Source organism: Aegilops tauschii, chromosome 7 (assembly GCF_002575655.3).
Source record: "Aegilops tauschii subsp. strangulata cultivar AL8/78 chromosome 7, Aet v6.0, whole genome shotgun sequence".
Classification (NCBI taxonomy): Eukaryota; Viridiplantae; Streptophyta; class Magnoliopsida; order Poales; family Poaceae; genus Aegilops; species Aegilops tauschii.
Genome location: NC_053041.3, coordinates 57,178,886 through 57,204,717, shown reverse-complemented (window position 1 = coordinate 57,204,717; position 25,832 = coordinate 57,178,886). Strand labels below are relative to the sequence as shown.

The following is a 25,832-nucleotide window of genomic DNA, read 5'->3' as shown; positions in this document are numbered from 1 at the left end:
CTTTTTGAATTTTTTGGAATGCAATTAATTGTCTTTTTTACTTTATTACTGGCATGGCAGAGCACATGAAAAAGAACTTGGGCCAGCATAAAGGAAGTGCGTTGGGAGATGCTTATCGATTTTGGTCTCCCAGAAATCAAGCGGACATTCCTAATCAGGAGATGGGACATAAATTTTCCTAATACAGCCGGCTGCCGAGGAGCACTAGCGAGCGCACGGCTGCTCGCTAGACGCGTCCAAAAAGCATAGCTACTTCATCTAGTATAGTTCTCAAGGAAAAAAAACATAGCAACTTCATCTTCAGTTTGTACATGTATCAATGCAAGTACATCCGTGCAAGTTCTTATACATCATACACTCTGAAATCAAATCACCAGCAGCCGTCAATATATCCACGACGCCGATCTTGCAAATCCTCCCCGTCCTCTTCTGCCCTTCTGTTACAACCACCAGCAATGAGTAACCACATATCTACTGTAGCTATCGACACCGTAAGAAATACATGGCGTGCGCCTACAATGTTTCAGTGTGCTATACAAACATCCCCTGCCATAAATCCGAAGATGAAGTGGTACGGTCCTGGCTCATCATAGGTTGGAGAAGGAGCTGGGCACCTTTGGCGCCCCTTCGAAGGCCCACGACGATATGAGGTGATGAGCGATGGCGTAGGGCCCCGGGACGAACATCGGAGCGGGTTCCTCGCTCTCCACGCTAAGGTCGGAGGAGGTGCTCTGCCCTCTCTCGGCGCCCTTGCATATCTGGTTGACCTTGAGCGCACTTGATCTCTGGGCTTTCTCATACTCGGCAAACGTTAGCGCTTTCTTGACATCTTCACGGCTGTGCCACTGGGCATCTGCGTGTAGGGCAAAAGAAGAAAAGGATGAGCACCAATCTGGCACTTGAGATGAGAGCTACGCGACCAGGAGTATCATGCAGTTGATTTCTAAAACACTTCTCCTGAAACTGACATATAAGTTTGGGTTTTGCAGCATTCGATCTATATATATATTCTTGTATGATATACTACACAAGAGGAAAATAACGGAAGAGAAACTTTGACATGGGAAATGATGAGACAAATCAATTGCGGCAGGAAAAGCTAATAGAATCAGCATGCCATTCATGTTAAAAATTACCTTCAAGCTCTTTTTTATCAACATGTATGTCCAATGATTTTGCATAAGCAAAGAAACCCACCATCAGCTGGCATGGCATGGTATTTGGCCCAACTGAAAAAAAACATATGCAACATGAGGACTGTCAGACTTGGTACGCGAAATCATTGAGTGAAAACATACTAGTTTTAACTGATGCTTTAAAATAGTTCTTCAAATATACAAGTACTTCTGTAATTTTTGACACATTAACTACACGTCTACACACGTGAAAACACACCTGAAATATCCCAGTATTAATGTATTGTCACAGGTTTCTATTGGAAAATAAACAGGCAATGAGAAGACTAGCTTACCAGGCCATGGTTGAGAACTGTGGTAAATGACTTGCCCAACTTCAATCCCAGTTTCTTCCCATGTTTCCCGTCTCACCGCCTCTTCCAAGCTTTCCCCTGGCTACAAACAGAACAGCTGCAGTGAGCATAAGCTTCTTCCAACGTATGGCAACAGGATGGTGAACTTGTTATCTAACCCTACACACTGCAAATTACACTGCACTTAATAACCTTAGGACAAAATAAACCAAGAACAAGAATTTCTTTCGAACTTTCCCAATTTATTCATTCATCCATTCTACTTATGAAAGCTACACTGAACTTTAGTGGTTACAGGCTTACAACAATGAGGCTATTACAACCTTATTGAATTCAAAGATAGCTTATGTAGCCCATGTTCAGATGATCAACTGAAAGCATTACTGTGTATTAAAAGAAACTGGATCTCTAAGTTCTTCACTGTCTACTAATAATGACTACTGGATGCCAAACAGGCTGGAGCAAATTTTCAAAATAATCATGCTTGGCACAATACCGAGTGTCAATTTCCAAGTCACAAAGTCAGAATATAGTGTGTTGATGGGGTATTACTCTTATACCTGTAACTGAGATTTACGTCGGGTATTTTAAATCAAATTCAAGTTCTTCTGCTTAGTGAGTACTTCAATTAACCCCTCTGTAAGCATGACTAACGTGACAATGCTAACTTGTTACAAGATCTAAGCAGGATACAGGAACATGTTGTATAAGAAAGCTATTAGTTCACTGAACTTCTTATGTACTCCTATTAGTACGAACAGGGGGTGACAGGCTGACAGCAACTTTTACCATCCCTATTAGTACACCAAGATATTCTTAGCTTGCCCCTCCTCATTCAACCCAAAAGCAGCTCATGAAAATTTAAGAGAACAAAGGATGCAAGTGCAACTAAGCACATAACGATATGCATAAGGGAAGAAGTAAGTCGCACCTCTATAAAACCAGCAAGACAACTCCACATCCGGGGCACAAATCTTGATTGCCGGCTTAAGAGAGCGCGGTCATTTTCTTTATCAATGACCAACATAATCACAACCTGCAAATACACCAAAATGGCTTAAGGAGACAGTGGATACAAACCAGCACAAGCCACTGGCAGCTGGAAACACCAGGAGAGGCAAGTCAGTAACAGAGCACAGATCATACGGGGTCAACTCGTGGGTATATCCTCTTCTTGCAGGACTCGTTGCTGCACTGCTTCCGCGTCCCAGCTTCGGTGGGAACTGCCTTTGCCCCGCACGCTCCGCAGAATTTCGCCGTGTTGTGCCATTCCAGCAGTGCTCGAGCCTGCCCGCATGAGGAATCAGATCAAGCAAATCATTTGGCATTCCCGAATCACAGAAATGTTTCAGTGTCAGTGGGGGATTTACTTGAGAAAATGCTACTAGTTGGGAATAACCAAAAGTGGAAAATGGCACGCACGTGGCCGGCGATGGCGAGCTCCCCCATGGCGTCCTTGTCCCTCCAGTCGGCGGCCACCATGAGCGTCCTCAGGTCGACGAACGCCGACCCCTCCCCAGCGCCGCCGAACCTGGCGCCCTCCACCTCGCTGACGTCGACGGCCCAGTAGGCGGCGGCCTCCTCGCCGCCGTGGGATCCCAGGAACACGAAGACGTCCGAGGGGACGCCCGGGACGCGCGAGGGCGGGAGCCACGCGAGGCGCCAGGCCGGCGGCGGCGCGGGGGAGGGGGGCGAGGATGACGACGAAGGAGCGGGAGGGTCCGGGGAGCGCGCGAGGGGGCGGCCGCGTCGGAACGGGAGGACCCTGGACAGGTGGCTGTGGGCGGCGGCGTCGGCGCCGTCGAGGAGGGCGCGGAGGGCCTCGGCGGCCGCGGAGGGGGAGACGGCGGCGGAGGAGCGCGTGCCGGCGAGGCCGCGCAGCGGGTTGGCCGCGAAGGCGTGGGCGCGGAGGTGGATGGACATGGCGAGGGGGGCACGGTGGGCCGGCGGCAGCCCGGGTTGGTTGGTGGCGCTCTGCCTCGCCGGCGGAGGTTGTTGGGTTGGATTGGAGGTAGCTGGGAAGGAGGCGATACATGTGTCCATGCCATGTGGGGCCACCTACCGCACACATACCTCCACCCAAAAGCATTTTCACACCTACACGTGCCCCTGCACTTCAATTCTTTGTTCCATGTACTCTCTTATCTGGACAAGTATTTCCAGACGGAGAAAATAGTCATGAATAAAAACTTAATTTTAAAATGATGGTTTCTTAGTCAAAGACATGATCGACCGGCCGATGTTCTATGAGGAGGAGAAATGGCGAGACAGTGGAAAAGAAGAGGGTAGCCGACCAATCAGCATAACAACGACGACAGCAAGGCGACAATGACGAATCGCGGAAGAAAAGGTGTGTGAAAGAGCCGCGGGAATTAGGAGGAGGGACAATAGGATTATAGGAGGGTAGAGCGGATACTCCCTAGGGCTAACTCATCATGTTAGTCCTACAAGCAAGTATAATGGTGGGTCATAAGACTACTTACATGTCATTTTTGTCTATGTTAAAAAGATAGACAACCAAAATGAAAGGGAGTACGCTCTGATGCAAGAGCCGGCTTCTACACGTCCTCCTAAGTAAGATAAGTAAATGAGAAAGAGAGAAAGTGAAACAAAAAACTAACCTAAGAGCCAACCTTATAGTCAACCCTATTGTATGAGTGCATCTCTCGTTGATCCCCTAAATCCTGTTAGAGGAGTAAAAATCCCGGTATATTCCTCTAAAACATAGAGTGGAGTATAAATTTTACTCCGAGCGGCGGTCGAAGAGTAAAAATACTCGTCCGCTCGATCGAGCAGTAAAAATCTTCCCCTTTCTTCCCCTCCCACACGCTGCTCAAATCTCCTTCGCCGCCGCCCAATGCACGCCACTGCCACACCGCGCAGTCCTCGCAAGCGACATGGCCAGATCGAAGGCCGCCGTCGATTCACAGCGTGTGGCCGGTGGATCGACGCCGCGGTTCCACCTCCTCCTCCCACTCCTCGTCCTCTTGTGCCGCCGGCGCCTCCTCCTCCCACGGTACCACCCGTGCCGAGGTACCGCGGCTTGCGGCAGCGCCAATGGGGGACATGGGCCGCGGAAATCTATGACCACGACACCGGGAAGACCCACTGGCTGGTCTCCCTCCACTCGGCGCCGCGTGCATATGGAATCAAGTCGGTCCACCTCTACAGCGCCGCCGGCCGCCGCAATTTCCCCAATGGATATCTATCGCCTGCGCACGAATGGACAATCTGGTAAGCCGCCGGCGAGGCATACATGGCTGAGCTCCACATGCGCTTCCCGAAGCGCGTAGAGGCTGAACGACGGCTCTACACGCAGTACGTGACAGGGAGGACCAAAGTCATCGACCTATGCAGCAATGAAGACGACGAAGGCGAAGGCGACGACAACGACCATGACGACGACGGCTCCAACGACGGGCCAGACCCAATGATCGGCGACATGTCTAGAAGGGAATGGAAGTAGCTCGAGAAAGAATCTAATGAATTGGATTAGGTTAAATTTCTATCTAATGTGTCGAATCTAGTTTAAGTTATATGTAATATATTAAATCTGCACCGAATTTAAGTTTATGTAGCCGGATTTGCATTGATTTTGTGTTACTCCACTAAATTTGGGAGTTCGGCTAGAAACAACTTTTCTTTAGAGAAGTAAATATACTCCGGTAAGGTTTACTCGTTGGTTTACTCCTCTATTATTTAGGGCATCGGCTAAAGGTGCCCTGAGTGAATGATATTGTTAGTTTTTAATGACATGGCAGTTTTATATAGCCAGCTACGCAGGCTATATTGTTAACCTTGCTCTAAGCTTCATGTATAAAAACAGAAGATATTAATGTACCTAGACGAACTTGCAAATCTTGGACAAAGCACCTAGACCACTGGCTTTTGATGGAAGGATTCGGATAGTCATTAGTTTTACACAGGATGAAATGAGTTCTAATCTCGAAGTAGATTGAGGAACAAAGAATTGAAAAAAAAATATATGTTCCTCTTGAGTTCTAGAAAACATGAGGCTTAGAGGAAAGGAAACTTAGTATGCAAATTTGCATGTCAATCCTGAGAATTCAACTAGAATCATGGATGAAACAGGCGTTTTAACAAGCCTGGTCACACCCATATAAATGATCATACATAGAAGTTTTCACGTCCAGGTTTCAAACTCTAAACCCATATGATGTTGCTTTCAAACTCTAGCAAGCTAGACAATATGTGAATTTTGCGCCAGTTGCCAATATTTACAATGGTCAAGTCCATTCTCTGCATGCATGGATTATTTTTCACAAGTTTCCCGAAACATAAAAGATGTGATTTAGCTAAAATTTCGAGAAGGGATCATCCATGACCGGCTTCGGAATTTTTTCTCTACGTCTAGGTTTCAGAAACAACATGATGTCATCGAAAAATCCAGGCAAGTAACAGAGAGGAAAGGAAACAGAAACACAAGCGTATCAACCGTTACACAATACATATAAGGATGGTTAAGAATATTTATTCAAGTAATCCAAACCGTACAATATGAGCGATGCCTCGACCAACGTAAACGAGGCGCGGCGATACCATCTAAGGGAACTTCTCCTGCCCTCGCAACCATGCAACGGTTGTAGTAGTATAACAGGTGGCAATACATCAGCATATATACTACTGTGTAGTTTTATTCTTCCTGGATCGGAGCTTGCGAGTGTGACAATGGTTGCTCTCGTCCTAAGCCGTCTTGTCACGCCTCTCGATCTCGGCCGGCATGGTTGCTCCTCACTTCCCGGTGCCTGTTTATTTTGGTACAACAGAACCATTCCATTTTAGGGCACAGAGAATAGATCTTGGACGCACATTTGCAAATTGCAGTGCAAACAAATGATTTCGGGGTTGCTTGATGAGACACCTACAAGTAATTTTTACTACAATTAACTGTTGTCAAACAGTTTTTTAGCTCTTCTTCACAGGGCGTTGGATGCAGATTTGAATCAAACATGCATGTATTTGACCAAAGAGTAGTTGTACATTAAGGCACCAAAATAACATAGGTTGCAAATTGAAGAAGACAATATACCTGCTTCCCTAGGTGCATTGCAATGATAGCACTCAATTCTACTTGCAAAGTTGTGCACATTACAGCCAGGCCTGGAAAAAATAGACAGACCCAAATAGTTTTGTGTCAAAACATGATTCAAACTATTCTACAAGAGTATGTTCTACAAGTTTTGTTGTTTAGTTAACTGTCATTCCAAAATATGTATGCCTGCAAGTTACTGTTTCTTGCCATGCATAAGTTATCAGGATAAAGGATGCATATAGGTTATAAGGCTGGCATCTATGTTTGAAGTAAAGCTATAGCTCACCTTGCGCATATCCAATCACCTGCTTTCCACCCAGCACGAACTCCACCGCTCTCAGCAGCGCCAGTGCCACCCTGGCCTGCTGGGAAGTCCCTCACGATGGTGCCACACTTGAGGCAGCTGGAGCGGCTGGCGAAGTTGTGGTAGCCGCAATTGCAGTACCAGTCACCTGGGCGAACGTCCAGGGAGGTCAGCACACCACCTATACAGCGGCCGTCTCCGAGCTGCAGATCCGAGCGCGTGGCACGGCAGCGCTGACAGAAGTCACGGCGGCTGAAGTTGAGGTGCTGGCACGAGTTGCAGTTCCAGTCTCCAGGCTTCCTCTGGGTGTTCATTCGCAGTAAGCCCTGTATACATGCATGCATGGATGTGTCAAGAAGTTAGTGACATAAAGGGAAGAAAAGAACTAGACATAAGTTATACCTGAAGTACTACTAATTATTAGCTCATTGCTCCATATATGTTTAGTATGAGCATAGAGATATTACAGAACCATAGTACTGTGGTAATTGTATGTATGGGAATATGTCCTGGGCCAATGTGAGCCCATGTAAACACAAACTAAAAGGAGGAATATTGTACAGGCTAGACAAGGCAGCAGAGAAACAAAATCAAGGTCGCCTTAACTAAATTAGGCTAAGTCGGCGCTCCATCTCTATCATTTGCACATGTAGATACATAAGATAATATTTTTAGATGGTGCCCCAAAAAGGTGGAAAATACAAGGCAAGCAAAACGCTATGCAAAGAGAGAACATGCTAATTAGCCAATAAAAATAACGAAAACAAAACTAGTCAGTTTAATCTATGAAAGAACCGATTGAATCTGTTTAGCTAGGATTTAAAATCTTATGCACATCACATGCATCACACTTACGCTTGCACAAATACTTTTTGAGCAACTATTAGTAGATTAAGAACAAGAATAAGAGTATATGGCCTTTTTCAAGAAGATTACATAGGCAAATGGTCCCAGTCTGACAGATGAGCCGGAAGAACAATCAAGGAACTTGGTCTTAAACAAATCGTCCAAAAGAACAGGAGAAAAACGGGAAGGGTCACATACCCTGTGAAGGCTTTTGGTTCAGTACTAGGGTTCTCAGCTGCTGTCTTGTCCTTGTTGTGTGCTTTGCTTGCTTGCTCGCTGTGTTCTTACTTCTTGTGGATGGTTGCCTTTTTATAGTGGAGGCGCCTCAATAATTGCGAATCCAGGGCGGCTTTGGAGGCACAGAGATGCTCTGACCTAGCCTTTCTAACTGAGCTATCCAGATTGAAGGGTGAATGGAGAAAAAAGGACGGGGAGAACCAAGAAAGACCACAATGCAACAGAAAAGTGGTGCCAAAGATAGGAGAATTTTAGTGTTACATCCTGAGTCTACACCGCGGTATATTACTTCTGAATGTGTCTAACTGATTCTTCCAACCATAAATGTAATTGCGCTATAATTAACTACTCCAAAAATCAAATAGTTGTCTCAGTAACATAATTTGATTAAGGTAACTCAGGCAAATATTTTGTGTATATACGCGCAAATCAACTTTTCATTGGCATGGATACCTCATTGGTTTTATAATTATGATCTAAATTTCAAGCTAGGGCTACAGCAGTTCAGTTGTAAATGTGCAGGCAGGCAAATGTCAAGTAAGAATGGTGTCTACCGGGCATGCAAGTATAAACCAGTCTTTCATGCATGTTGCTTAAAGAGTTACTTAAATACTACAAACACAGTTGATTAGTTGGACCATAAAAATAGCTCGAGACTGAATCGACACCATGAATATTACAAGATTCAAGAGCAACAAATTCAGCACAATAAGATAGCCTGATCAGTAACTTGTTTTCTGCTATATATTACTGGCCACCTTTTCTCTCTTTTTTCAGAGAAATTGTTAGTTTAAGGTCTTTTAATTTATCCATGGACAATGGTGTGAGGAATTAGGATCAAAGGATATATTCTTTAGATTTTGATTCTTCCACAATATGTACCTGGGGAGGTGCAGATCTAGCAGTTATGCACACTTCGTGTGGCTAATAGAAATCCTAGTGCCCCCACCTTAGACCAAAATGCCACATTACTTCAGTAACTGTAAGAACGAAAAAGAAAGGCAGATAAAAAAAACGAGGCCAGCTATTACAATTAAAGTGAGGAAAATAAAAGTTCATAAACGAATTTGAATAAATTCAACTGTACAGAAAATGTAAATATAGTTCTGTAGTAAAAATGCTGGCTAAAATTTCAGCTTAAATGAATTGTTTAAACTAGCCTTTCTCATATGTATTCCCCTTATTATACATACAGGCTCAATGCAAATCTTGTAAGTGTTGCTTGTATCCATGGAATCATACTGTTACATATGTGTAAATCCATTACAGAGTAAATGTGCTCTAGATCAATTACAGAGTAAATGTGCTTCTAGCTTCGTTACCGGCTTCCTGTATGGGCATCCCTGATTAAGCATGCAGCTGTGTATAATAATATATTTGCCTGCGAGAAAAGTACAATATGCTGGATATTTGTCATCCTCTGTTCTGCAGTGCACAATGGTAGGCAGAAAAATAACTGGAAAGGCCAAAATAGATGCATGTAACTTTTAAGAAAAATGATCTACAAGATTCATGGTGACAAAATTAACAGTTCAATGAAGATACTAGTAGCTCAGGACTTAGTAGGCTTATTATTTCAAGCGAAAACAGTGAACAAGAAAAGGAAAAAGTTTCTTGGCTCCATGGAGCCATAACTCAAAACTCAATAACCCTTGGATGCTTCATCAGGGTTTGTATCACTGTCCATTACAAAATTGCTTGGTGAAGATGGAGTATCATAACACTCTTCCTACAAACTCCCTCTAATATTTCTCTACAGCATCAACACACAAAAATATTGTTGGAAAGGCACGATAAACAAGGCAGAGCATGATTGAAAACCTTATCACACAACTAAAAATTAAGAAAGTAGCAGACATTCCTATCTGGACCTATCTGCATCAAACAGCGCTAGAGGGTGGAGCCATGGCTGCATGGAGCTGAAACTCCAGACTGGAAAAGAAAATAGGTAAAGCTAATTCTCTTCAGTTAACATTTTACCTTTTACTAATTTAATTTAATAAAGAGTTTGCATGTCTTGTCCATTCTAGATGTTGTGCAACCTCCCAAAGATAGTACTAAAGTTGGAAGTGGCATTATATGCCAGGGGCAGATTGTATTATTGGGGTTAAATATATATAACCACTTCAGAATCGATTCTCTGCATACGTGCATGACCTACAGACGTTCACAAAACCTATTCTGATCAACATATATTCTCCCAAATCACACCTTTACGCAATAATTCAAGAGGTTCCATGTTCACTTCTAGTCAGCTGTCCGTACTGTTTTATTTGCATGAAAAGGATCTGTCGGGACTACCCTAAGTATGTCTGTTCCTTTCCCTCTGTTGTCATCAGGAACTCAAACGTGAGTAGAAGAAACACGAATAACCCTGTTTCTCAGAGACCAAGTAAGACCTGCAGCGTAATATATGAATATAAATGATAGAAGTTTGGTGATAAGGATTTCCGTATCTAAAAAAGAAGTATGTTTTTCACCAAGGCACACTGTATTTACAGATTTTGCAACAACTGGGCAGCTCTACTACTAACTTACAAGTTCATTTGGTTTTTTCACAATCTAATCTAGAATAAACATACTTTCATGCAATTTAACATATTTATTTATGCGGCAATTGCTCCTCTGTGTGGCATTTTGTGGAAACCGATCTGTTGCAGATCATTGGAACAAGCATTCACACTAGCCAGATTGACCACCATCAAAAAATATCAAAACATTAATCAAGTGTAGACACATCAGCAAGGTGTTCCCTTTTCAACCAAGAGAATGGTCAGTTACCATCTACCATACAGCTTTGGTTTTCTGACCTGGATGCTTTAGTGTCTATAAACGGCAGGGCAAGAGCAAGGTTGAGTCGATGCTTCTCCCGCTGCTGGTTTGCAGAGGAATCAATTCCACACTGAAGTGCAAAGGTAAAGACGTTACCGGTTGCAAATACTGTTTGCACTAAACCATGTTCGTTGTCGATTCAACCATGGGATGTCGACGGGCAAAGCAAATCAAAGACCAACTGGTGAAAATCTAATCTAATAAATCTTTCCTGTGAATGGGTACTGATCTGGTGAAGGTGAAGTTCAGTCCATACTGCAACTAAACGGTACTCTGCTTTCTCAAAAAGGCAAAGGATTCTAAGCTTACAATTCCAATTCAATTATGATTTGAAAAGATTGTTCCCCGTGTCCCCAAAGAATACTATTCCTCCCTTTGTTCCCTCAGAGGAAGCTCATGTGCAAAGCACGCGCTACGGCATATACAGATTTTCATCCCATGCAGCGGAAACTCCGCGTAGCAAGCAGTGCTTTGACAGCTACGGATACTATCCGGTGATAAAAGAAAAATCCGGTGCTGCACGAGACAATATACCTGGGACTATTGGGGGTTTGCTTAGGAAAAAATGGTTTTATTTGAGATGACAACGACGTATTATCAAGCTCCAGGTTCTAGACATGCAGAGCACTATTGGTGCCACTTTATTCCCTTTTCTCAATCTGAATTCGTCGATTTATTCCCCCCAAATATTCCATCGCCCCTTATCACTTGCTCTAAAAAAAAATTATTTATTCACCTTTGATCCCCATCTTGATCTTCCCGTTGAAGTCTAAAAAGGATAACGGCATCTCACATTTTTACACTGACGATGGCTGCGGTAAAAAGAGGCTTTGGTTGGGCGGGCGGTACCTAGAGCAGATCTGCCTGAAGCTTTTCTCTTTTGGCGCCAGAGTAGACACGAGGGAGGCTTGGGCTCAGGGAGGCTCGGCTCCTCGCTTCGACTTCTTGTTCCCCCTCGGTGGCGTGCGGGCGCCGCTTAGATCCGGTCGCCGTCGATTGGGCCGACGGAGCCGGCATCCGAGCGGCTCCAGCGCCGACCCCGCCCGCGCGCTCCGTCGCGACCGCATCGACGCTGCTTCTCCTCGATCCTCCTCGGCGCCTCCGCACACCGCAGCCGACGGCCGGAGCCACCGCGTCACTGAGCTGCCGTCGACCGCCACGCGTCGTTGTCGTACAAGATGGCTTAGGTTTTCTTTTTTTGAGAGAGAACTGAGACAGCTTTGTTGGGCTGGACAGTACAGTACAGTAGCACTCTTTTGGTCCTGTTTTAAACATCGGAGTCAATCTATTAGGGCCAAGCCCAATATACTTTGGGCCAGAACTCTCCGTACCTCGTCTAAGAAACAAAAATTAGCTCTCTCAAAAAAAAATAGCACATACCTATTTTTTATTTTAGCTGAAAAAACCTGTTTTTTTATTTCCCTAATAAAAAATATATTTTTTATCTTATTGAGCTGTGGAAAAAACTTCATACCTAGCCCTTCCTGGATACTACTCCCTCCATCTTGTTTATAACGCTTACTCTCACAATTAATTAGATCAATAATATTTTATTTACTAGAAAACTTTCGATCTATTCATCTCCAGTCATGACAGTACAATGAATACCAGAAATAATAAAAATTACATCCAGATTCATAGACCACCTAGCAACGACTACAAGAACTGAAGCGAGTCGAAGGCGCGTCGCCGTCATCGCCCCTCCCTCGTCGGAGCCAGGCAATACTTGTTATACTAGACAGTCGAGAAGTTGTCGTGCTAAGACCCCATAGGACCAGCGCACTAGAACAGCAACCGTCGTTGATGGAGAGTAATATATAAAATATATGTCATAGAATAATATCATCCGATTGTTTTTTAATATGAATTGATGGAATAATTTTTTTTAGCATACTTACCACATATAATTAATCTCGAAGATAAATTTGAACTACTTATTAGGCCTTATAAATCCCGACAAAGGGAGTATTAGCATACAATATAAATTATCCACAATTATCTTGGATCACGGCCTTAAAAGAGACAAGCATTAAAAATCAGGCAGGATCGATCAACTATAAAACTTGTACTAGCTTGTGAGGATTTGCGTTAAAACGGCGCGAGAAATTATTGTTTCTCCAGTTTTTAGGCCTTTGATAAATGAGTATTTATAAATCAATTTGATTCCGAACTAGACAATAAGATTCTCTAAATACAAATGGATCATACGGCTAGAAATTTTGACAAAGAAATATAACTATTCGGAAGTTGAGTGAGGAATAGTCTCTCTGTTTCTATATAAAAAGTACGGAAAAACGCCTAGAGTTCAATCCAACGTCTCCTGTGAAAAACAATAAAAAGGTGAAACAACAATCAAATACTAAAAGCAGAAAAACGACACGAATCTCTAATATAATCTCATGGCTATAGCATCAATTGAGCTATAGCTATTTTCTCAACCGATTGAGAAATAGCAAACCCGTTTACAAATTACAAATGGGTTTGCTAAATCTCAGTCGACTGAGATTTAATCAAGTCTCAATAAACCCTCCTAACCATCAGATATTTTGATTGATGCTTTAACATTTGTCCATGTTGTTATCGGCCCTTGTGAGAACCCCGTCGGCTTGCGTCATGTTTTTTTTCCTTTTTTAGTGCCCGAGGGGCTTCGCGGAATTTCCTATTAGACGCACGTTGTGTCAAGCTGTCCAGGTTTCGCACAGGGGAGATCGAACGATCGCTCGAGTGGGCCGGCCCGTTTAAGAGTTCCAACGTCCCCTGTTTTGGGAACCTTCTAGAGGTTTCCAGTCGGTTTATTCTGGTTTTGGGGAAACTTCTAGAAGGTTCCTGAACCATTTTTTCCTTGTTCTGTTTTTTTATTTTCTCTCCTTTTTCCCTTTTCATTTTATTTTTGTTTTGTTTCTATTTTTTTTCTTTTCTTTCCTGTCATATTATTTTTATTTCTTCAATTTTTTTATATTTTTACAACCCTTGTGTTTCATTTTTTGTGTTCATCAATCTGAAAAATGTCCATACTTTTCAATGAATGTTTGTACTTTTGGAAAAATGTTTAGAGTTTCAAAAATGTTCCCATTATAGACAAATTTTCCCAAATTTAAAAAATTGTTCTTGTTGCAAATTGTTCTCAAAATGTCCATTTTTTCCAGAGTTCAAAAAATGTTCATCTTTCAAAATTGTTCGCAATTTTCCAAAAAATGATCGTTTTTAAAATTTTGTTTGGTATGTTTTTCTTCAAAAGTTTTACAACTTTTTCAAAACATTTTCAGAATACCAAAAAATGTTCCTGCTTTCAAAAATAGTTAACAATTTTTTTTAAATGTATGTTTCCATTTTTGCAGGAGTTTCAAAAATTGTTCACAAATTTCAATAAAGTTCATGTTTTCAAAGTTTGTTTTTGTTTTTTCAAAAATTGTTCAGAAGGTTATTTAAAAACTATACAGAACTTGGAAAAATGTTCCCGTTTTCAAAAACTGTTTACAAATTTTTAAAAATGTTGATGTTTCCATTTTCTTAGGAGTTTCAAAAAAATGATCGCTTTCCCAAACGCCCAGCTTGAGTGGTAGCAATCACCAATGCCTATTCGAACAAATGATGACTGCCATCCTAAAATTTGTGGGGCCTCCCATTCGCATCACGTCGGTTGTGGCGCATGACCTTCGTTGGTTGCAGTATGGGGCATGACAGCACCGCTCGCAGCAAATGCACACGGTGACTGCCGGTACCATCGCTGCCACGCCGGCGAGCCCCTCACACAACTCCTCCCTATGAGGACACCTTGCATCAACGGTTGATATTTTGGGTGCTCCAGTGCCATGCTTTTGTGCGTCTCGAGAGGAACTAGACGACAGCGAGAGGATGGGTCGCTCATAGGCAATGGGGATCTGCGGAGGAGGCAGCTGGTTTGGTCGGCGGCCGCGTCACGATTGATGAAGGAACGACAAAGTTGGGTGGGTTAGAGATAAAAAGATAAGGAAGGGGAATGAGTGGTTGGTAGGGAAGAGAGATGGTGGAGCCTGGGAAAACGCCTGTGAGCAAGCCGACCGGCCAAAATCCTGGCCGGTCGACCGGCTACAATGTTTCCCTTTTACTTTTTTAGTTTGTCTGCAAGTCTTGCATCTTGGGAAGGGATTTAAGAAGAACGAGTGAGGGAGGTGTTCAGGAGAGAGAAGCTAGAAGGAGGTGAGCCTTTTTTTCCTTTCAGTTTTCCATTTTTCTTTGTTGTTTACTTTTTGGTATTTTTTACTGGTTTCTCTATTATTATTGTTCTTTTACTTTCTGTGGTGTTTTATCAAACGGGATTGCTAAAGCTCTATCGACTGAGTATTAGTCAAGTCTCAGTCATGTATTTTGGCCATTGGATCTGGAAGGCTTTAGGATTTGTGTAAGCGTATGTGGATTGCACAATGTGCTTTTGTCTCGTTGTGTTGCGGCCTGTTTTGGGGCGTATCGAGCATTTTTTTCCTTTTTTACCGGGCACAGCCTGTAGTTAGGGATAAAAGCATGTATTTCACTAGTTTTGCAACTGCAAGTATCGCCCGACTGCAACAGCATGTCTTACAACGCATATGTAACTCAGTGGTGTTTTGTGGGGGGGGGGGGGGGGGGTTGCATGTCTACAATAGGCATGTAAATGCAAGTGTCGCCCCGGCTACAACTACATGTCTTTAGTGCGACTGCAACTCAGTGGTGTCCAGGTAGTGGTGAGGGGGGATTTGCATGTGTGCCACTAGTCGCACAATGCAAGTGTCGCCCCGACTACAACTACATGTCTTCAACATAAATGTAACCCTATAGTGTTTTTGGCGCGCGGCGGGAGGGGGGAGGGGGTTGGGTGAGTTGCATGTCTACACTAGGCATGTAACTGCAAGTGTCGCCCCGTCCGCAAGTACATGTCTTCAACACAACTATAACTTCGTGGTGTTTTGTTGGGAAGGAGGGGCCGTTGCATGTTTTCCACTTGGCATGCAACTGCAAGTGTCGCCACAACTGCAACTGCATGTCTTAGTATTTTGTATGGTGAGGTGAGTTGCATGTCTTTCACTAATTGTGCAACTATAACTGTCTGCCCAACTGCAACCGCATGTCGTCAATGGAACTGTAACGACTGCAACTCTGTGTTGTTTTGTCGTGGAGGGAGGGGGTAGTTGCATGTCTCACACATGGCATGCGACTACAAGTTTTGCCTCAGATCGCAACTGCATGTCTTCAACACGACTACAACTCAGTGATATTTTTTTTGAAAGAAGAGACAGTCACATGTCTGCCATGAGACACTCAACTACAAGTGTCATCCCAACTGCAGGTGCATGTCTTCAACATGACTGTAACTCTATAAAATAAAATAAAGCAAACAAAAATAAAATTGAAAGAAAAACAAAAACCATAGAAAAGGCAAAACCTGAGAAAAAAACATCACAAACCACACGAGGTGATATGTGGGAGTTCCTATTTCATGCGCTGGGCATTGGGAAAAGGGCACAACATGCACCCCCTCACGCCCAGGCGGGACTTCGACAGGGCTCCCCTATTTTTTTACTGTTTCTTTTGTTTTTTGTTTTCCTTTTCGGTTTAGTTTTTTGCTTCTTCAAAAAAGTCGACATTCCAAATAAAGTTCAAATTTTTTAAAAATGTTCACAATTGCAAAAAAAGTGCGCAAAATTACAAAATGTTCATGATTTCGTAAATGGTCAGAAAATAAAAAAATGAACTTTTTTTGTTTTGATGAACAAAATTTAATTTTTTTATGAACAATGTTTGTATTGGATGGCGAAAATTTAAAATTAATGAACATTATTTTGAATTTGATAATATTTTTTGAATCCAAGAACATTTTTTGCTTCTTCAAAAAGTTTGGAATTTTTACAGAAGTTTAGAATTTCAAAAAATGTTCACTAATACATAAAATTTTGCAAGAATTTAGATAATGTTCACGAATTCAAAAATATGTTCACAATTCTACAAATGAACATTTTTTGAATTTAGATGAAAAAAATTGGTTTCTGCATGAATATTTTTTAATTTCGATGAACAATTTTTGTATTTAAGAAAATTTAGATTCAATGAATATTGCTTAAAATTTGATGAACAATTTTTGAGATCAGATCATTTTGTGTATTCAATAAACAAATTTTGAATTTAAGAAAATGTTCGCTGATGTGAAAAATCTATTTCCAGATTTCAGAAAGTGTTTGTGAGTTTGGAAAGGAAAAAACAAAAAAGAGAAAACGGAAATAGAAAACAAAAAGAAGGAAAAGGAAAATGAAAAAAGAAAAGAAAAACGAAAATTTTAAACAAAAGTAACAACAGATTACGCAAAATAGGATCCGCCGTGGTGTGTTGCCGAGGGTGCTCATGACAAACGTATCAGATTACGTAAGTCTAGCATTTTTGGTGTGCTTACGAGGGCAACCAAAGCCCAAGGTAATCCTACAAAGGCGTACTACTTGTTTCTTTGAACACAGAGAACTACAGCTAAGAGCATCTCTAGCAGACCCTGCATCCCGCCCCGACCCGTAAAATAACCGTCAAAATACGGGTCGGCGTGGGAAAACCTGCCCGATCAGACAACGCATATGCGTCCGATCCGTAAAAAATTTTGCGGGGCGCGTCAAAAGATCTCCCCCGACCTCTAGATTCACGGCGTGGGAGGACGACCCGAGCTCGGCCCCTATCCGCAGTAAGATTTGGCGGGAGGGACATTTCCGCGCGGCCGTCCCACCCCCCCCCCCCCCCCACCCTCCGCCACCATTGCCCCGCCACCTCCCGCTCCGGTGCGTCTTCCCCGGCAGTCCGTCGCCGCCATGGAGGACTCCCTGCTGTTCCCCGTCACCGTCGAGGTCGCGCACGCTCAATCCCCTCGGGCGAATCTTGTCGTCGGCCATGTTGGCCCCGCCGTCGCCCAAGGCACCACTGCGCCTGCCCGCAAGCGGCAGGGCAACCTGGTCGTGCATGGCGGGAATCCGGCTGCCCCTGCCGCGAAGCCCCGCGCTCCGGGCGCCAATGCAGCTGCGCGGACCCGGCCGGCGGCGGAGAAGGTCGGCAAGGTCTCCGACGGAAAGCAGAAGAGGATTCCGGCTACAAAGAAGCCCCCTCCTTCATCCACTCCCTCTGCACCGGAAAGAGGTTCCCCGGCGATGCCACTCAACGGTGCTGCTCCCACCGCAGGCGAGGTGTTTGACGAAATGGCCGGAAGGTATGCGTCTTCGGTCATGGCAATATTCTTTGCTTTTCGCCATTTGCGATAGCTCGTGACTTGTTGTTGTTCAATATAGCGGTGGTTCGAACAGTGCAACTGCCGAGTTCGTGAACTTGTTGGACACAAACGTCGTTGACATCGGTCAAGCCTCGTTCGCCGCATCATGGTGGTGAGGAAGAAGTGGAGGAGATCGATGAGGGGGCGTATGAGCAATCGCAAACAAAAAGTGGAAAAAGCTAGAGATCGAAGAACTACACGATCTTGGAAGATCAAATCTTGATCAAGGCACGGAGTGCGGTGTCTCTTGATGCATGCACGGGTACTTCTCAAACCGCGAAGAGGTATTGGCAAAGGATCAAAGATCAATACTTCCGCATGATGGCAAAGTATCCCAATAGGACTCCACGCACCTTTCAGCCGCTTCAAGGGCGTTGGGATGTGATCAAGCCTATTTGCAGCCGTTGGGCAGCTTGTTTGGAGCAAGTGGAACCGTGAAATCTGACTATGTGAGTTCGTTTTTACTTTGTTCAAACTAGAGCATTGTTTTGCACATCATATTGCATCATATGAAATGATTGCATCATTTGACTTGTTCAAATTATGTAGGACAAAATTTCCCAACAAAGATACAAAGACATGGAAGCTTCGGAATGCAAATTCTTCAAACTAGAGCATTGTTGGGACTTGCTCAAAGGGTGCGAGAAGTGGAAGTTGATTGAGAAAAAATCCCCACCGAAGAGAGGTTCACTTACAAACATGGATGAAGATGAGGATGATGATGGCCCAAAAAACTTGACCAAGCCCGATGGCGACAAGAAGACTAAGGAGAAGATGAAGAGAGAGCACGAAGTGTCGAGCTTGAGGGAGAAGATTGATGCCATGGTGCAATCAAATGAGTTGATGTTACTTAAGTCGTTGGAGATCAAGAAAGAGTTGGCCGAGAAGAAAGCAAAGGAGAAGCAAGAAAAATGGCAATTGCTCAAGGAAGAGGAGCTGCGCAAAGCGGCCATTAAGGAGAGGAGAGCACGTGCCGCTGAAAACAAAGCCATGCCCAAGTTGCTCGCCGAAGAGAACAAGATCATGACAATGAACCGCAATGACATGGATGACCTCACCAAAAAATGGCATGAAGAGAAATCTTGAAGAGGAGAATGGTTGCGTCGGCCAGTGCGTGCTACAGTGTCGGAGATGTTTTCTCAGCGGGGTTTGGTACCAATGTCGATGATTTCGGTGCGGGAGTTGGAACAAGCGCCGGAGGTGGATTCGGTGGTTCTGATGAACTCCATGGACTCGATGGCGCGGAGTGAAGATCGACCAAGATGATGCCGGATGTGGTCGTCACTTTTGCAAGACCCTCTTTTGCGTTTGTCCTATAAAACTTAAGCTTTTATTTGCGCGTGAACTTTGTTCTATTGTTTGAATATGAACTTATTTGTCGGAACCGATGACAATTTCGATAATTGGGCGTCTTCAGTTTGCGGGTCGACGCGGTGCCCGAGCAGACCCCGCGTAGCCGACCCGTAAAAAAGCATATTCACCGAATATCCTTTTTTACGGGTCTATTTTGCGGGGTCTGAATCTGACCTCGCCCGCGCTGGACTGCCTATGCACTTTTCCGCGAACTGCAAATGACTTATGCGGGTTGGTATTTTGCGGGGTCTGCTAGAGATGTTCTAAGCTACTCCCTTCGTCCGGAATTACTTGTCGCAGAAATGGATGGAAATAGATGTATCTATAACTAAAATACGTCTAGATACATCTATTTCTATGACAAGTATTTCTGGACGGAGGGAGTACAACGTAAAAGAATGGGTCAACAAAATAGGGCTTGTGGACGTAGACGGACCCCATTGCAAATTAATGAAAATTATGAATGCAAACCGCACAAGTTGATGACTGTTGATCTAACCCAAGGGGATTGGTCCCATGCCCCTCGACCACGACCACGAGCCCGTGGGCCGCGCGCACCACGAGCACCACCGACGTGGCCCTGGCACCTGATTGGCTGCCGGGGAATGGGCCTAGAATTTAAATCCGCGACACGCACTTAACTAGCACACGCAGCGAAGGAAGAAAGAGAGAGAGAGAGAGAGAGAGAGAGAGAGAGAGAGAGAGAGAGAGTGGAGATGGACACCGACGCGTGCCTCCGGCAGCCGGAGCCATGGTTCTTCTCGCTGGCCATCCTCGGCGCCCTCTACGTCGCCGCCTTCGCGTGCCGCCTCTTCCACATCTCTGGCCTCGCGCTCTGCCTGTGCCAGCCCAAGGACCTCCGCCGCAGCTACGGGGCGTGGGCCGTCGTCACCGGACCGACGTCCGGCATCGGCCGCTCCATGGCCGTGGAGCTCGCGCGGCGCGGCCTCAACCTCGTGCTCGTCGGCCGCGATCCCGCCGCGCTCCAGGACGTCTCCGATACCGTCTCCAGTGCACACGGCGTGCTGACCAAGACCGTGCAGTTTGACTTCTCCCTCGTCTCCACTCCTCAAGGTGCAGCACCAGTGCATGACTCACACACCAAGATCGTGCAGTTCGACCAAGGCCGTGCTGATCGGTCGCGTTTTCTGGCAGGGGACGAGGCGATGGGGCGGCTCCGGGAGGCGGTGGCGGGGTTGGAGGTGGGGGTGCTGGTGAACAACGCCGGGGTGGCGAAGCCAGGCGCGGTTTACCTGCACGAGGCCGATGCGGAGGCGTGGGTGAGGATGGTACGGGTGAACCTGTGGGCGATGACGGAGGTGACAGCGGCCGTGCTGCCCGGCATGGTGGAGCGGGGGAGGGGCGCCATCGTCAACATCGGCTCCGGCGCCGCGGAGGCGCTGCCCTCCTACCCGCTCTACTCCGTCTATGGCGCCAGCAAACAGTACGTAATACTCCTATTTTACTATGTCCGTTTTGCTGGTCCATATAGAGCACAATAGCCACTGAGAGTGACAAGCTTGCTTTTTCTGCATGTGTATATATCTGGAGCAGGTACGTTGCTCAGTTCTCCAGGAGCCTCTACGTTGAATACACGGGCAAAGGAATCGATGTGCAGTGTCAGGTTTCTAACAAACTCTCCCTCCCTCCCCCAGTCTCTAATCCAAATCCTTCTCCTGGCTGATTACGTTAAATCAGTAAATAAATTTTCATAGGTGTAGTATGACACCGCGCCAACGTCAGGTTTCTGGCGTCTCACCCTGAACGCTTGTTTTCACGAGTGGATCAGTTAGCATGAATCTCGGAACAATACAAGTGCTCGTCATCATTTTCCGACGAGCGTTTTCCTTATCTCACGTGCCGCTCTCTGCCTCCATGGCTCGTCGCACCCTCTCCATGCCTCCGCCGCATGCCGTGCCCGCTCCCTGCTCCGCCCGACGACCAGCGCCTCAGCCGTGTGCACCGATAGCAGGTCTCGCGGCGACCTCGAGAGTGTTAAAATAAATCCAAGGCAACAGTCGATATATCGAGACCAAGCAATCACACGGGCACGACACTGAGATTTGTTAACGAGATTCATCATGGCTACATCCCCGGGGCCTGACTACGGGCGCTCCTCCCCATGACACCGCTACAATAACACACCCTGGCCGCCTGGGCTCCGGCACACGACGCCGGCTCCCCCCTGCGTGCCTATGCAGTTGCTGCCGCAGGAGTTAGCACGGAGTTACCGCCCTACTTGGACACGACTCCATATCCTATCTAAACACAATACAACTATAAGTCCAACTGTAACCTACTTGTACAATAATAACCTACTGGAGCTGGAGCTCCCGGAGCGGTTGCGCGCGCGCAAAAAACCAAAAATTTTCAGCGCGACACTTATATAGCGTGGCTGTTGGAGATGCACTTACTGTTTTTCTCCCTACATGTTCTAAACTGATGCAACTATGGCCATCATGAAGCATTGAACTTAAAAATCAAATAAAATGGTAGGATCCATTAACGAAGTATGTTTGTTGCGGTTTAGTGCTAGCATGGGCATGGGACGCTGCAATGGTTGATGTTTGGCGATTTAGGTACCGTTTCCTACACCACCTTTTTAGTTTCCTAGCCTGGTGCAGAAATGGGTTTACGCTGGAATTTTGTAGCGGAAATGGCTAATTTTACACGTCGGCTTTCGTATGTCTGTACATTCACAGAAATGGTGCGGAAAATGGCTTTTTTACACATTGGCTTTCATATGGCTGCACATTGTCCGAAATTTTGTAGGAGAGAAAAAGATCTACACACACATGAATCAATGATCATGGCAAATTTAGCCATGTAGCCAGTTTTTACAACAGTATGGTGATTCTTAGTATGTAGTAATGTAGATCGTGTCAAATTAGCCCTTTGCCAATACCATGGCTAATTGTTATTCTGAAATTTTGCTCTTCCTAACACTTTGCCTTTTTAAGAACAAGGGAAACTTACTTTGTAGCATGGCAAATTTATTTCATACCATGGATTTTTTTTCCATTCAACTTGTAGGTTGACGATGACCAGATTAATCATGGTAACTTTAAGAGAATTGTTTTGCTATTGTACTTCTTTGAGAATTCCCACACCTTGGCACTTTTTCCATGTCAATTAACATGTCGTATAGTGGTGCCATGGTAAATTTGGATTATTTTTGTTCATTCACAAGGCAATTTTGAGATCACTGTGTGTTAAAAACCATGGCAGATTTTAGATAATTGTTTGTAATGGTCATATGCGAAATGTAGGCAAATTTACTTCATGCACCATGGCAATTTCATTTTTATTATGATGGCAAATTTACTTCATGCGCCATGAAAATTTCATTTTTAATATCATGGCAAATTTAATTCATTGACCATGGAAAATTCCTTTTCCCACACCTGGCAATATTACTTCATGTGCCACCGCAATATTACTAAAGAATCATTTGTAGTATATTTTTTAATTACTCTAACATGGCAAAATTACTTTGTCGACCATGACAAACTTAATTTATGGACCCTGGCAAGTTAAATTCATGTTCCATGGAAAATAAATCGTATCATGGAAAAATTTATTTTTTATTCATGGCATTTTTTTTCTTAAATAAATCATGAAAATTATAATAAGAATACAATTACAGTTCTTAATATATGCATATGTTATGGTAATTTTTTCTTCTTATTTTTAATATACCCCTACAAGTTCTAGTTCACTAAGCATACCATGGTGAAGTGTGTCTCATACATTATAGCAAAATTTGAAACATTTTCTTAGAATAGTCCCATGACAAATGTAGGAAATTTTGATCTTGATAACATTTTACCTTTTAAGAACATGTAAAAATTACTTTTGTAGCATGGTAAATTTACTTTTATTGCCATGGCAAATTTACTTCATTTTAAATAGAAAATTTTTACTCTCTTTCCCATGGAAACTTCTACTCTATTTTTGCCAAGGCAATTTACATGTCAAAATTTTACTTTATTTTGACCTGGAAATTTACTTCATTTTTCACGGCAAATTTTTACTCTACTTTTGCCATGGCAATTTTTTTACTCTTTCTTTGCCATGAAAACTTCACTTTTAACTAAATGGAAATTTTTACTTTGTTTTGCCATGGCATATTTTACTATATTCTCCATGGCAAACTTACTTTTTATCACTCATTATAAATTTACTTTTTAACTTTCCCATGGCAACTTCATCCTTTTATTTCCCCGCAAAATAAACTCATCCTTTTTTTCCGTGACAAATGTACTTTACATCCATGGCAAATGTACTTTTCCATCGTTCATGAAGAATCTTTTCCATGGACCATGGTAAATTTACTTTGTGAAACATGGCAATTATTACTAAAAAATGGTACTCTTTAATTAAAAAAATTGCCACCTTGTACAAAAGCAAATTGCCATGACTATTTTTTCAGCCATTGAAAAGAAAATCTTGAGTATGTCATCTTTTGCTTTTAAATATGGTGGCATATTTATTTTTTCATCGACCATGTCAATTTTTTCTTTGAACCATGGCAAATGTTACTAAAAACAACCCATGGTATCTTGTTTTCTGTTATCTATCATGGCAATTCTATTTTATTTTACTGGCAATTTATTTTCATAGCGTCAGAATTTTTATTTTTTGCACCATGGCACATTTCAAATTTTTTTGAACGACATAGTAAATTTGAACACACTATGGCAATTTTGTTATCATGGCACTCTTTTTTTACAATTTTCGTTCCTCCTTTTTTGCATCATATCATGAAGCACAATGGAAACTAAGTTTGATGACAATTTTTTGTAAATTTTCATGCATGACATTTTTTCTACTCTAAGTGCCTTTAAAAAATATATTGTTTTAAGCCTTTTTTTTATCAAATTCATGTTGAACTTGACGGTTTTTTATATACAAATCATTGGTTTTCATTTGTATTTTGTTTTACGAACTTAAAGTCATGTCTAAGTACTAGCTATGGCTTTTGGATTAGTAGAAAACTAGGCTTTCTTTTTTTTGGGGGGGGGGGGGGGCATCTAGTTGCGATGTCACGGCCACGGGGGTTCGGGCTACAAGCAGATCGCATCAAATGATTTTGTGTGATTGATTGCTTCTCCCTTGAAGAACCTTTGGTTCGGCTTGGGCATCTAGTTGTGATGTCAGGGCCTCGGGGGTTCGGGCTACAGGCAGATCGCATCGAATGATTTTGTTCGATTGATCGCTTCTCCCGTGCCGAACCTTTGGTTCGGCTTGAGGAAGGTCTCCAGACCGAACATTAGGTGGATATCGTGGTCCCTAGTTTATGTATATACCTCTTGGCATGCATATAGGCCGTGATACTAACGCTATAGTCGGCATGGTTAGGATTCCTTTAGCTTCTACTCGTACTTAGTATATAATGAGATTAATTAATTGACAGAAATCACACTACTAACTAGTAGAGTGCCTGTGCGTTGCCACGGGCTCTTGAAATAGTTTGCAAAAGTTACATGTTAAATTTCATATGTACAAACAATATAACACAAAAATAATTATTGAATAATTAAAGTCCATTTTTGCAATGTAAATTGATAACAAAAAAGATAAATTAACGACATGTCCATGTAACAAACTAAGCGATGTTCCAACTAAACATCTATTATAAAATTATCAATATTTAGATGATGCACTTAAGAAATTCTTTCACAATATCAAGAAAGTTGCCTTTAGCTTCATTCCCACGATGTTTTAGCAAGTATAATAAAAACTACTTCCTCAACTCATACCCATCGTGCATATAGGCCGTGATACTAACGCTATAGTCGGCATGGTTAGGATTCCTTTAGCTTCTACTCGTACTTAGTATATAATGAGATTAATTAATTGACAGAAATCACACTACTAATATGGCATGTGTGTGGTGCAGGCCCCGCTATATGTGGACACAAAGATGGTGGTTAGCATGGTAACGTGGGGAGGCTACGTGTCGCAGGTGGTCATGCCAACGCCAGACGCGTATGCCGGTGCAGCTGCACGCTGTATTGGGCACCGTTACCCGTTTTGCCTGCCCAACTTGGGCCATCGGCTGCAGATGTGCTTCAACCAATTTGTGCCCGGCCGCATCCTCGTTGTGCTTTGCTTCCGCGAGACCCTTCAACAGAGGGCCATGCATCTGCCAAGGTCATAAGAGCAAGTACAATAGTAGGCTTATAGCCCGCTTACATGATAATTTTGCCTATGCGGAGAAAAGAGACATGAAAAAGTGAGGGGCATAAGCTCTCATGCAAGAGCCTAACTATATGCGTATTTCTAGGCCAATACAATAAATATGAATAATAACGCTGCTATGCACACGATGCTTTGGGTACGATTTGTGCACGAACGCCCAATCAGTCCATATATGCACATCATAAGGTGCATGCATACGGTTGGATTGGCCATGGTGCAGCCGTCGTGCATGTATACATCGTCTGCAGCAAGAAAGAGATAG

General features: G+C 43.6%; 3 protein-coding genes across 8 annotated transcripts; 1 reads left to right on the top strand and 2 right to left on the bottom strand.

Moving 5' to 3' along the window:
- Positions 1-275: 275 nt before the first annotated feature.
- LOC109771083 (nudix hydrolase 19, chloroplastic) lies at positions 276-3,547 on the bottom strand. The gene is made up of 6 exons (XM_020329795.3): positions 2,912-3,547; positions 2,636-2,776; positions 2,421-2,525; positions 1,472-1,571; positions 1,137-1,229; positions 276-853 (listed from the first exon to the last, which is right to left on the bottom strand). The coding sequence occupies exons 1-6, from the start codon at positions 3,530-3,532 to the stop codon at positions 588-590; spliced, it is 1,326 nt and encodes a 441-aa protein (XP_020185384.1). The 5' UTR covers positions 3,533-3,547; the 3' UTR covers positions 276-587.
- A 2,388-nt stretch (positions 3,548-5,935) lies between these two features.
- On the bottom strand, positions 5,936-12,005 carry LOC109771084 (RNA-binding protein involved in heterochromatin assembly dri1). Of its 6 annotated transcripts, XM_073505682.1 has the most exons (7): positions 11,611-11,895; positions 9,252-9,310; positions 8,812-8,909; positions 7,891-8,080; positions 6,829-7,172; positions 6,540-6,610; positions 5,936-6,255 (listed from the first exon to the last, which is right to left on the bottom strand). In XM_073505682.1, the coding sequence occupies exons 5-7, from the start codon at positions 7,158-7,160 to the stop codon at positions 6,242-6,244; spliced, it is 417 nt and encodes a 138-aa protein (XP_073361783.1). In that variant the 5' UTR covers positions 7,161-7,172; positions 7,891-8,080; positions 8,812-8,909; positions 9,252-9,310; positions 11,611-11,895; the 3' UTR covers positions 5,936-6,241. The 6 variants fall into 6 exon arrangements, with proteins under 6 accessions (XP_073361783.1, XP_073361781.1, XP_040251635.1 ...); XM_073505680.1 differs by having other exon boundaries at positions 7,891-8,909; positions 9,224-9,310; positions 11,611-11,998; XM_040395701.3 differs by lacking the exon at positions 9,252-9,310 and having other exon boundaries at positions 11,611-11,977.
- An 8,028-nt stretch (positions 12,006-20,033) lies between these two features.
- On the top strand, positions 20,034-25,695 carry LOC109771085 (very-long-chain 3-oxoacyl-CoA reductase 1). Its single transcript, XM_020329797.4, has 4 exons — positions 20,034-20,440; positions 20,522-20,810; positions 20,921-20,990; positions 25,269-25,695. Exons 1-4 carry the CDS (start codon positions 20,083-20,085, stop codon positions 25,527-25,529), a joined length of 978 nt encoding a protein of 325 aa, XP_020185386.1. The 5' UTR covers positions 20,034-20,082; the 3' UTR covers positions 25,530-25,695.
- Positions 25,696-25,832: the final 137 nt, after the last annotated feature.

Bases quoted from the DNA above. Each gene is read 5' to 3' on its own strand.
- LOC109771084 (XM_073505679.1), bottom strand. From the start codon at position 7,160: ATGAACACCCAGAGGAAGCCTGGAGACTGGAACTGCAACTCGTGCCAG. The intron at 6,611-6,828 runs GTGAGCTATAGC...TATTTTTTCCAG, and splicing joins GGTGATTGGATATGCGCAAG to GCCTGGCTGTAATGTGCACA.
- LOC109771085 (XM_020329797.4), top strand. From the start codon at position 20,083: ATGGACACCGACGCGTGCCTCCGGCAGCCGGAGCCATGGTTCTTCTCG. The intron at 20,441-20,521 runs GTGCAGCACCAG...GTTTTCTGGCAG, and splicing joins CCTCGTCTCCACTCCTCAAG to GGGACGAGGCGATGGGGCGG. The intron at 20,991-25,268 runs GTTTCTAACAAA...TGTGTGGTGCAG, and splicing joins GAATCGATGTGCAGTGTCAG to GCCCCGCTATATGTGGACAC.
- LOC109771083 (XM_020329795.3), bottom strand. From the start codon at position 3,532: ATGGACACATGTATCGCCTCCTTCCCAGCTACCTCCAATCCAACCCAA. The intron at 2,526-2,635 runs GTATGATCTGTG...GTGTATTTGCAG, and splicing joins TATACCCACGAGTTGACCCC to GTTGTGATTATGTTGGTCAT. The intron at 1,572-2,420 runs GTGCGACTTACT...TTCTGTTTGTAG, and splicing joins GTCTTGCTGGTTTTATAGAG to CCAGGGGAAAGCTTGGAAGA.